The 13,027-nt window shown below is 36.0% G+C and overlaps 2 protein-coding genes across 6 annotated transcripts in view; one reads left to right on the forward strand and one right to left on the reverse strand.

Annotated features, from left to right (window-relative positions):
• The window catches only part of LOC109410269 (uncharacterized), a 29,249-nt gene extending 16,305 nt beyond the window's left edge, over positions 1-12,944 (reverse strand). Inside the window, exons 1-2 of one of the 4 annotated variants that reach the window (XM_029872836.2) lie at positions 12,647-12,944; positions 12,284-12,487 (exon numbers count right to left, since the gene is read on the reverse strand). In XM_029872836.2, the coding sequence (XP_029728696.2) occupies positions 12,284-12,486 (203 nt within the window). In that variant the 5' untranslated portion in view covers position 12,487; positions 12,647-12,944. Of the gene's footprint in view, positions 1-12,283; positions 12,578-12,646 lie in introns of all 4 variants that reach the window. The other 3 variants (XM_029872835.2, XM_029872838.2, XM_029872837.2) reach the window with 3 other exon arrangements.
• Positions 1-13,027, forward strand: part of LOC109410267 (tyrosine-protein kinase receptor torso) — a 174,679-nt gene that overhangs the window by 104,816 nt on the left and 56,836 nt on the right. The gene's annotated exons all lie outside the window — the stretch shown is intronic.

The raw sequence follows: 13,027 nt of genomic DNA on the forward strand, positions 1-13,027 counted from the left end.
ACTGAAAGCCATACACGCCAAATTTTTTTCGCTGAAACTCAGCAAAATTTTGCTGAATTTTGCCGAGCTGAATTATCAGTAAACTTTTCAGCACAGCAAATTGCTGAAATATTCAGCAATGTCAAATGTCAAACCGGCTTACTGGTGTTTGCTGAATCATCAGTTGGGATTACCGAAGAACCAGTAAAATCGACCGACGCGTCGCGACGCCTGATTTGACAGCAGTAAGCTGATGAAATTCAGCAAATTCAATCGAAATGCAAAAAAATAAACATTTTTAGTTTAAGATATTTTTATATATCAAGCAGCATGCCGATTCGGTTTATTTCATATCGTTTTTGATAATTGTTCATTCCACAAGTAAATATATTAAGCAGCATTTAGTTGGGTCTAAGTTGAAATTATAGCACGAACGATGAACATGTCCCGATGTTTACTCAGCCAGAATGCTTCTGTCATTTGTCGCACTAAAATGGAAAATATAAAAGTTTATCCATTAAATTGTACGGAACTACTTACCACACATGTTCGGTAACAAATGCGTTTGAAATGTAGATGAATACTCACTATTATCGCCGTTTGCCACCAAGTTTTTCACAAGTTTTTCGCGGACTCAAATGCAATGTTGCAGCAGCCATGTTTTTTTTTTTGCGATGGAGCTGACGGCGGACGGAATTCACTGAAATTTCAGCACTCCTCACGAGTTTGCTGATTATCAGTACAAAAATGCAAACCACTGATTTTTCAGCAAAAAAAATTGATTGCTGATTTATCTTCAGCAAATCAGTTTGCTGAAAGCTCATTTCGATTTTTGGTGTGTAACCTCCAAATATAAACATAAGCAGTCGAATCCTTAAGGCAGTAAGTTTATTCATTATTATTACAACACAAACATGATAAATTATGTTAATAGGTATGTTCATTTGAAGAATTAAACCTTTTTCGTGGAAGTGAACATGATTCCCGAGCAGAGGAGAATATCAAATTCATAACAACAGAATCATATAGCCTTTATATCATAGTTTGTTATCATTAACTTAGCAAAGTATTACATTTTTGTAACATATAGTAGATCAAGTCCTGCTATTATTCTACTATTGACAATTTACAAATATGTGCTGAACTATAACACAACAATAACAAGTTTTCAAACTCACTGCAAGATTCATTGTTATTAGGTTGTTGTTGAATCTAACAAAACATGTTATTAAATTGGTCTTCCAGAAACATTTTTTTGTTATGATTTTTGTTATTTTGCCGCTTATGACAGCAAAGTTTATAACATAATAAGATATGTTGATAACATAAAAATTACTGTATCCATTATACAGTTATTATGCCAAAACAGCATATTTTATTATGTTGTTGATATTCTCTTCTGCTCGGGTTTATTAGCAGTTGAATATTCAAGCACTCGAGGTCATTAAACAATTTTCAAATAGTTCTTTCTATCCTGCGAATCGATTCAAATCTAGTTTACCACACTTGCTGGGATCACAACAATTTCAGCGGATGGAAAGCCAGCCTCAGGGAGGATACCCAAGTAACCACGAAGCCGTATATGAGTGCATCAATTTTGCTATATATTTATATTTAAAATTGTGAATATAATGCTGCATTACTTTAAACACCCCATTGAAGTAATATTAAAGTCGAAAAGGGCCCCACTAAAATCAAATTAATGCCACATATTGCAGCACGTTGACAGCCATTGCTAAAGTAACATAAATGCATGTGCTGTACATTTGCATTTACACATGCTAAATACGTGCAACACGAAAAACCAAAACAAAAATCTATTTTTAGCACCGCTTCATTATCGGCGGTACTAATGCCCCCACACATGAATGTTTAACCATTACTTTTTTTGTCGTTGGGTCGGGAGTCGAACCAGAATTGTTGAAGACCGCTAGATGAGTTCCATACGCGCTGGCTCCTTGGACCGTTTCTGCTGCTGTGATAACAACAGATATTTCATTAACTAAAGGAGACTGTTCTTCTGTCTCAATCATTGCAGTAGAGGGCAAAACGACTATGTCATATGTAATAGAGTCCCTGTAATCACATTCTGATAATCACTGATAAATACATAATGCATTTTAGAATATATTCAATCAATATAAGAAAATTAAAACACCCTTCGCATACTGCTCACATGCTAATTGTGGTTTCCATCATTATTGGCATGTGATAGCAGCCAACAGAAAAGAGAAAAGGTAATCTCATAAAAAGGTTTTTCTGAAAAAAAAAAAGTTGTCGATCGGTGGTTCAAACGGCGATTAAATTGGTCGGAAGTCGAACCAGACGTGTTGATGACCGCTAGAGTAAAGTTGTTCACTCTTCTTGGTTACATTTGTTTACCATTAGAGTCAAGCTTTTATAATTGCATTGTTAGAGCAAACTTTGCTAGTTTGTGCATTGCATTTATTCAGTTTTTGCAGTGTTGAATTGTTGAATTATCTTTTATCACCTTTTAATGAACTTTATTGTAAAGAAAAATGCAATGCATCATTACATTGATAATGCCAATCTAAAGGATTATTGCATGACAAGTGTGGAATTACTGCATTTCGCATTGCAAAGGTTGATATTCGGTATAATTCATGCAATGATATAATGCTTGTGGTTACTTGGGTATTTTTGTATTGCAAGCAATTCAACTAACAATTGCTCACTTGGATGTTTGGTCAAAAATAATCTACTGATTCCTTGACTCGGATGGAATACTGAGAAACAATGCTAAGTAGAAAATAGTCAGTTCGGAAACAAATCGTTTTAAGTTCTTCCGAAAAGGTTGATAAAGTATGTATCATTTTATGTAGAGCCGTTTGTTCACTTGTTCCCGAAATCGAGGAAAGAATATCTAATTCTTTTTCATATGGATTCCCCGGAACATTGCCTGCTACTGGATGAGGAAGAACTTCTCGGTAGGCATACAACACAAAGTGCTTGGTCTCGTTTCTCTACATCTACATCATCACTTGTTTCGATCTGAACTGGAATGATTCAGAGTGCCAATTCAGTAGGGTAGTTCTTCAGAGTGCCAAGTCAGTGCGGTGGCACAGTTATTGTCGCGCTTATCTTTTATTAGATTCCTGCGGCGGTCGTACGCTCGCAAGGCATACAGCAGAGAAGAGAAGGGCATCTAAGAATAAATCGACCACACGAAAAGTGATAAATTTTTGGCGTGAAAAATCGACTCAATTTATTTTGTTTCTGCCCATTTCGTTTCCATCGTGCATAAACGTCAAAGCAAGACCACAGACAAACAGACGTAACACTCTGATAATTCTCATCGTACACCGATTTAACTGTCTTTTTCCAAATTTGATAGTTGGCCAACTGCCCAACCGTGGCGCTTTCATAGTTTTTGTTAGAGTTTGACGTTTGCTCACTACCGCCACCTGGTTGGTGGTCGGCCAAACTTAGTCCTTTTAGCATTGGGCGAATATGTTTCCGTGACTATGATGTGAATCGAAAAATGTTCGAAGTGTTACGTCTGTTTGTCTGTGGCAAGACCATGACTCAAAGTGTATTGATTACTTTCAGGTATAGTCAAAATTAATGAATAAATGACGTCATATCGATGATTAATTCTCTTATTTTTCAAAATTTTGTTTCATTGAGAGCATATCAATTGTTGTTTCGACCACTATTGCAATTACATGAAAGACGTTCCAAAGACGTTTTTGCAATTGCAGGCTGTTATAAAGCATAATTATGGTGTTTTATCAAATATTCTTAAATATCATAATGATATTATACACCACTATTGTATCGCATACCTTATTTACGGTTTTAAGAGATAAGCAACTTTGACTGCGTCCCCGAAATACATTCAAGTTAAACACAATCTTTTTGCGAATCCGTTTTTGAGTTGGTGTACCTGCCTCCGAAATACTTTGCTTTTGCGTGTCAACACAGTATAGGAATTTTCCGTGTAAAAAGTGTGATTTCAACCACTAGGTGTCGCGACCAACAGCATGAAATATTTATCAATTTCTGACTCCGGAGATGGCCTTCTCTGCATACAGTCACAGTAACACTCGCAAGGCAAGGCAAATAATGAGTATGCCCAAAACATGGAATTGAGACATACAGTTTCAAAACACTAAAACAAACAAGCTACAGAAGCTTTATTTCTTGAAGGACTTGTGCTATCTAAATTTCAAACCAGCTAATGGGAGAGGGTAGTTGTTGAATCTGGTTATTAATCGAATAAGTAGTGTGGAGTAAAAACGTTTTTCTGAACCACCCTGATGATCAGGCTTTTGCATTCATGCTTATGAATTCGTAGTGCGGTATCTAATTTGCTAATTGTTTTCGATGTTCGTTATCAGTGGGACGCATGTTTTGTATATAATAGAGAATCATGTTAATGCAGTGACCGAAGTTCCGTCAAAAACTTCCTTCTCCGGTCAATCAAGAAAGTTTTCAGGCTTCACTACCTCTGAGTTACACATTGCACCCACCACTTATTACTGTAAGATGTTGAAGTTTTTCCACTAAAAATAAACTGAGACATAACACTAGTTTGAAAAATAAAATGAAGGTTATGCACAATTGGGTTCTTTAGGGGTATCCGGATTATTTCATAATCGGATTCTCCACCCAACAATTAGTCTAAATCCAAAATTTCATAATTTTCGGAGTTCGGGAACTATTTTTAAAATGCATTTAAAGTTTGTATGGGGATTTTTTTTTTGTTCGGGTCGAACTGTCACTTTATCGATTGAACTGTCATTCTATCCATAAAAATGAAAACTGTTTTGTTAATTTGACCATCAAAACAAAGGTATTGGAATCCAATAAAATCACGTTATACTCAGAAAAATGAGCTCTTTCGATTAGGCTATAGAAAACAATAATATATTATTCACTAAACAACCCAATTACGTGCTGATTTCGAGATGGCGCTTCAACAAATTTTAAGTAGAACAGTATTAGAGTTTTTGCTGAATATCCAGTTCTACAATAGGACAGATCTGTGAAGTACTAGATTTATAGTAATGAGCTGAATTTTAGTATGGTGAGAAGGTCAATTCTCCGTTTCTGCAATGAAATGGTGTGAAAAGTGTGGATATTATGATTCCTTGCCTAATTTGATGCTGTTTGAGCAAAACTTTGGGCAATAGTTTTGTTGTTTTCTCCATTTCTTGCAACATAAACAACATAGTTATCCAAAGTTTTGCTCAAACAGCATCAAATTAGGCAAGAAATCATAATACCCACGCTTTTTGCACCATTTCATTGCAGAAACGGAGAGTTGACTTTCTCACCATACTAAAATTCAGCTCATTACTACAAATCTAGTACTACACCGAACGTGCCCCATTTAAAAAATGAGATTTACTAAAATTCAAATATCTTACGTTAGAGTCAACCAATTTTCAAGCTTTCTGCATGAATAGACAGCTGAATATAATGTCATAAAATATTATAAAAATAAAAATAAATAAATATTTTTAAAAATAAAAATTCTTTCTCAACTTTCAATATTAGATATTAGCGAGTAACAGTAAAAATTTCAGCACAATCGGAACATTAGTTACAGAAAACGAGATGTATGGAGGAAGCAACTTTGTTTAAAAAATCAATCGATTGAAAATCGACAGTCTTGTATGAAAAATCGAAAAAATACAAATGATGTGTTAGGTCGATCAATTGCTAGATGGCAGTAGTAAGCAAAAGTTAAACAGCTAAACTTGCAAATACCACGAGTAGTCTCCCACTGCATGTTTGAATTTTTGGAAGGATGATCTATGGCTAGCAAACAGTGTTTCAGTGTGGGCTCAGTGTGCCAGTTATGGCTAAAGTACCTCAAATTTGCCATAGTTAATTTTCAACCTTTAAAGATACAAATCAACAAGAAAAAAAATCGTGAACAACAGATCACGTTCACAAAAGATGATTGCAATCATTCAAACATCACAATTTGCGTAAATTATGATAAAAATTAAATCAATTTCCTTAACTTTTTGGCCTCCTTGCACTCTATTTCGTCATAGTGTACTAGTTATGGCAAATCCCATAAGGAATGCATGTAAATAGTGCGGAGTGGAACCCAAATTAACAAATGTGTCCATACTGGATACTGGTACAGGGTTCCTATCATTGGCACACGCCGTAATAAATACTAAAAGTGGTTTTGGCTCCGTTTTTATATTTTCCTGTAAAGTATGAAAACTAATCAATCTTTTGACATATCAATGACATTCATCGGTCTTCTTCTTATTTTTGTAGAAATAGTTTTTCTTAGGTAGTGCGATAACTGAGTGGTACTGGCACCCTAAACGTCATAAATCAAGATCAACAATTGAAAAGGCCACATCAACATTGCGTAAACAAACACGTTTCTGTCGACTTAGGGCCTTCTGGAATCCACCCACGCATCTCACCACCATTAACAGAAATCTTGATGTTTGCGATTTCTGTTAGTGGTGGTGAGGTGTGTGGGTGGAGTTCAAAAGGCATCAAGTCGTCAGAAACATGTTTGTTTACAAAATGTTGATGTGGACTTTTCAATTGTTGGTCTTGAAATGTATGGCACGATTTGCCGCGCGAAGGGTTTAACGAATCTACATCAGGGGTTCTTAAACTTTTTCAGCTTGTGACCCACTTTTGAATTTCAAAGAATTTGGCGACCCACCAGCACGAAAAATTATAAAATAATTATTTTTTTGCAAATTTAGACTACCGTAAACCGGGGTCAAATTGATCAGCGGGGTGGAATTGATCATTCGAATACTACATTGGGCCCATATAGCCGAGGTGGTAAACGCACGGGTATTCAGCATGACCATGCTGAGGGTGACGGGTTCGATTCCCGGTCGGTCCAGGATCTTTTCGTAAAGGAAATTTCCTTGACTTCCTTGGGCATAGAGTATCTTCGTGCCTGCCACACGGATATACACATGCAAAATGGTCATTGGCAGAGGAAGCTCTCAGTTAAAAACTGTGGAAGTGCTCATTGAACACTAAGCTGAGAAGCAGGCTTTGTCCCAGTGAGGACGTTACGCCAGGAAGAAGAAGAAAAAGATACTACATTGTAATTCCATACTAGGAACTTCTAAGCGTCGTAATGATCTTAAACTACTTATCTCATCTAGATCGGAAATGTCTAGAGATGAGTGTAGACTTTTAATTTTTTTGAAAAAAGATGGTTTTGCCTTATTTTTTGAGGAATTTGCAATGTATTTCTCATTTAGCTGAAATCATTGCTACTAAACAATCGATTGCCACTAGGACTTTCCGCAAATTTTCTGTTTAAACATTGTTGTGGAGCCTTGGTTGGGGAGTTATGTAGCTATTCTAAACATGAATAAGTTAAAAAACGTTCATTTTTTGATGAAATAGTCATTTATTGTGATAGGAATCACTAATTTCAAAGGAATTTGTCTACCTTTAGGCGTTTAGCGGGAAATTTCAAAATTTAATTCTGCATTTTAAGAGTCAATCTCACTAGTTGTAAGAGTTTTTACGCGTTATTCGGATTCAGAAGAGCGAAATTAAGTGGAAAAGGCAATTTTCCTTTCTAACCGATGCCTAATTGTATGCTGATCAATTTCGCCCCAAAGTGGCATTTTCAAATTTTTGGTTTTTGGAGTTATTTAACTTAAAGTTTAAATTTGTTGAACAAAATTCTGTCACATTGTTCCATGGAGATCCACTGGGTACTGATTTTACAGAAATTATTTTGGCAATATTTGAATTTCCTTTAATGTTATCAACAAAAGTTGTTTTTAAATGATCAATTTGACCCCGGATTACGGTACCTTTTTAAATAAATCATTTTATCACGTTCATAGGTTGTGATAAACTTACGTTACGTAGCCCTCAAACTAAAAAAAGTTTTTTTTTGTTTGTTTATAGTGCTCTTTAAGTTTTTTGAAAAAGTTTTAGAAAGTTTGAGGTGGCCAAGTTTACAGCATTAGTTAACTCTCATTAAAAAAAAAAAAAATGAGATGAGATTCTCATTTCCTATTATATTTAACCAGTCTGACTCCAGATATAGTGGTAATTTTATGTTTCTGCAGAAATTTAAAATCTACTTTCAAATTAAATATCGGTTGTACAAACTCACAGAAAATTTGAAAATGGCTAGCAATAGTATTCGACATGAGTTAAAAAAGACTTCGCGACCCACAAAAAATCAGTCCGCGACCCACCAGTTGGTCGCGACCCATAGTTTGAGAAACGCTGATTGTTTCATTGTTGCATTCGCCCAGGTCTCTAACGTGTTCGTACGAAACCATAATTGGGAAAATCGACCGAGAAGGCAAAAAATCGGCAAAATTTGAAATTCCATTTCGCGGGCCATTTTTCCCAGAACTGCATGTCCAAAAAACATAGTAGGCAGGCAGTATGGCGTTTGCCGGGACAGCCAAGTTTAAATATAAAAATTCTAGTTTGAAATATTTTACCTGTTTAAATTCAAATAAGGATTTAAATGAGTAAAATTTTCTTTTGGAAAATGTACACAATTTTCCTCGGGCGTCGTCATCAGCACATTTCAGCTTTACGTTAGGAAAGCGATCTGTTGGTTTGTTTTATTTGTCTCGCCGTGCAGCCGCCATCTGACTTCGGCGAATCGATGGTGATCTAAAAAAAAATGTCCTCACCAGCCTAGTAGGTAGGTAGTATGAATGACGAACGCCCATGGCGAGTTTTGACGCGTTTGTGCTGGCAGTTGACACGAATGGTACGTGATGGATTAAATGCATCTCCTGATTGTTGGTGTTTATTTGTTTACATTGTTAGAGTGGTTCTGACTGGGTTCTGGAGATGGCTAAGTATGGAGACAAAGTGAGAGCACTGAAGCATTTGATCACAGCTTTAAAATTAAAGCTAGATGGAATCAGCACTAGAATGAATGTGTTTACTTTATTGAGAGAAACACTTTTTGCTTGTGGAATGCATCGATACAAGTTTAAAAAAAAATACAGAAATGCTCAAACCTTGTCTATAGGAGTCAATTACTACTTCCAAATTTGGGTCATATCAGACACCCCCCCCCCCTCCCTCCTCGTAGACCTTTGTCCATGAAAAAAATGAAAATTTATATGGAACATAGACTTCGATCCCCCTAAAAAGTCTACGTGGTTTATGAACGCCCTCAAATCACTACCCAACCCTCATGCAATAATATGGGACTATAACACCTTTGTAGGAATGTCTAACTTGTCCCAAAATATGACCGGAGATCTTTAAATACAGGGTGTTAGGTTTGTTAGTGCAAACTTTTTAAGGGTAATAGAGGACCACACCTTTGCTTACCAAATATTTTTTAATTTTTCATGCATTTTTTGAAGATAATTGACAAAACCAAGCTGAAATACACTACTTTTGAGCTTCTTCGCTCTAGAAAACTAACTTTTTGGGTTCAAAGATCTTATTTGATAGAAAACCTAATAATCTTTCGAATGAGTGCCAAAAACTGCGATAAGTTTGACAATTTTCAAGTTATAGCCAGTTACAGGTAAACATAGTCAAACATATGGAAAGTTCAATAGCTACGTAATGGTTGACATTTGACCATATGCCGGAAACGCACTTTACACCCACCGCGATTTCTCGGTTGTTCTTCAAACAGTTTCGATTATTTCTGTAGTAACATTTGAAAAGGGCATACAAGCATTGGTAAACATTAACTTCACACGTCGCTCCTAAGCCCCCATCAGCTTATTCACACAAACTAAGACCTTAATCAGATAGAGCAAACATTGATCTTTGGGATAACGGTGTTTATTTGCGTGGGCGGGCTGCTGTTAGGCCCTACGGAGCATTTTCGAAAAAAGACACAAGACTTCTTGGGCCCTTTTCAAATGTTGCTCCAGATTTGTTAATTTTTTTTGCATGACGCTTGTTAAAGTTAATTCTAAACTACACCAAAAATAAATCAGCTCTATCAGATACAAGCCAGCCGAGCATTTGAGGAGGGCAGGACGTAATTCATAATTCATAACTGTTCAAGCGTGATTCTCTTCTATACATTGTAGTTCCCAAGACGAACCATATTGCATAACCATACAAATGCATCTTCATTCATAATAACGGAGTTGGTCATTCTTTTTTTTTCCTGGCAACGCAGAAACCTCCCACACCCACGCTTTTGTTGCAAAGGTATTATTTAAGCTTCTACTCTTGTCTTTTGCTGGTTTGCCGCAAGGTTCACTTCTTGGCTATCAAGTAAAGCTTCATCACTCCCACTCTTCGCAAATAATAATAAATTTTGCCAGGTGAAGTTTCGGAAACTATCATCATCAAGCTGAAATGGTCATTATTGACTCAAGACCCATCAGGATTGAACAGATAGCATCTAGTCGTTTGCCCCAAAACGGATTCGATAGACATGTACAGTAATCCTCTGAATTGGACGCGCCATATTTATGCGATTTCTGCTCACGTTTATGACGAAATATTTCATCTACGCACATAAGTAAATCCGAACGGCGCCATTTAAAAAAAAGAATAAATTGAAAAAAAGGCTGACAACGTCAAAAATTTGAAATAAGAACATGTGCTTTACTGCACTTTGCGTTCATATATATTTTCAAAATGTGAACCTTATTTTGATCTCATACTTAGAATAGATGCTTAAACTTTTTTAAAATGAACTAGAAATTTTCAAACGTTACAAAAGTTTCATTTAGCTGCGGAATATGTGATTTTGCTAAGGATAACCGGTGGTTTCTTAAAAAGGTAATTAACTCGTTATTATTGAAGATTATATTAGCCACGTTTTAGGAGTCTCTACTTACGCGGTTCTAATTGGCACCCTATGTCTAGACATTTCTGTACATACTGCGAGCAAAAGAGAAAAATCACGCACAACGAACCTCCCAATGATTGCAGTCACTGTGTGTTTTTCGTCTCAATTTTCACTCTGATATTCCGCAGAAAGAAAGATGTATGTTGTCTGTAGTCAAAAAAAAGCACATCATATGGAACTAGTGCTCTGTAGGTCGGGAAGGTAATTTTAAAGCTTGTTCTTACTAAATTTTCGGCAGAATAGAATTGTTCGAAGTCTAGATTTTTTACACGGACTTAGCAAAGCAGTACGTATAAACCTACTTCCAATGGAAGGGTATACCGTTATATTACATTACCATTATGAAATTGCGTCCTTAGACTAACGAAAAAAAGAGCAGTAAGTGATTCTGTTGAGATAATCTAGTCATGCTTTTCGATTCTATTTAGTTATGTAACGTTAAAAAAGTCTTACAATTTAAAATAAACTAAATTCATTAGAAATAATAGAAAATTTGTAAAGAAAATAAATTGAAAGCCTCTGAAGTATAAAAATTCCGAACCTTGTACACATATTAACAGAGTTATGACATGGGATTTTGGTATGATGAAGTTGAGCTTATTAAACAAACCATCCCGTAGAAAGCTTGACAAGTAATGTAAATTTCATTATTCATCCTTTTGGATCATACTGTTGGAAGGAGATTCTCTTAAACCCGCGGATTTCGCGTAAGTGTCTCTACTTACGGGTCCGCCACACCCCCTTTTGGCCCTTCATACAGCGGTATGTTGAAGTCAGGGTGGTAATGAAATTGATCTTTACTGTTAGGTGGAACTGCATGCAGAGCAAGACTCAAGCTAGGATGGTGGCTACCTACATACATACATACATGAAGTTGAGCTTATTAAATTCTTCTTACCAAAAATGACTTGAATTGTGAATATAATGTGAATATTGTAACAATATGTTATTTCTCAGAATCAAAAATAAATAAATGGTTTTCAACGGTTAATTTAAGAATATAGACCTTATTTTGCAGAGCGTTTTGCGAAATGAAGCGTGATTAGGTGATTTTCCTGACGATGATTTTAATCGAAATTTGTTCCAAGTGATATTTCTGTTTGCCTCATTTCATTAATATTTTCTGAAACATTAACCGAAAGCAAGTTATGAACAACTTGCTCAAAAACAATTGACACCGATAATTGCTACGTTTTATGTTATCGATCTTTCATTACAATTGAAATAATTGGCTCATTAGTGAGATGGGGATGCGTTCAGTTGTTTAGTGAACTCAATATAACACATTTGCAAATGAGAAAAGCACAAAACCGGGCACCCGTGGGTTCAACAATACAGATAATCATATCATTCATAAATACGTGAGATAACTTCATTCAAGCAGCCTTCCATCCTTCCATCGTTGTGTTAACCCGTTTATGACTAACTAAACAACATGCCAAACATGCTTTGTCAGCAACAAATGTGCGCTCACATCCACCGATAGCCTTCGATTTTTTTTTGTCCACTTACGCATTGATGATCTTGGTGTGATTAACGGTGCCTCCCAGGGTCCAAGAGTCGTTCTTTCGCTGCTGATTGGCCTGGTACTGAGGCAGACCACTTTTTGTCGGATTGTAGACACCCTTACGGTTGTGCTTTTTCCTACCGGGGATCCACAATATGCGTAAACCACCGGAACTGGAACTCTTCGTTTTGGGCCCCTTGGAAGACATTCTGGCCATTGTCAGTCGAATTTAAACACGTAGGAAATTTATTAAAATCTTCTTCCAACGATATTCATAGCACATATAAACACCAAATGCACTTGATAAATGAGATGATAAAACTTCAGACAAATGATAACCATGGAATTGCTTATTGTTCATCGCATACCTTCAATTGTAATTATTCAAACCGACTTCTGCATTCTATAACAACAAAATAAAAAGTTTCAATGGACATCAAGCTGCTACAAACTTAAACTGCATATATCAGTTTCCAAAAATGCCACATTACGAGGTAGAATGTCACGTAAAACAGATTTGAAACACAACGAAACTTTCACTAATCAACTATCACACTTTAGAAATGATTTAAAATCATATAGAAACTAAACAAAATTAAACTTAATCACGGATTGAAGTCGACATGTATGTCAACATCTTCCATTTTAGTACGATAAATGTCAAAAAGTATAACATCACCAGCCTGCATTAAGTGTTCATTCCAATACAACAAGTTGTGTTACACTAATACATAGCTTACAATGTGTGT

This window comes from Aedes albopictus, chromosome 2 (genome assembly GCF_035046485.1).
Source record: "Aedes albopictus strain Foshan chromosome 2, AalbF5, whole genome shotgun sequence".
In the NCBI taxonomy this organism is placed as follows: domain Eukaryota; kingdom Metazoa; phylum Arthropoda; class Insecta; order Diptera; family Culicidae; genus Aedes; species Aedes albopictus.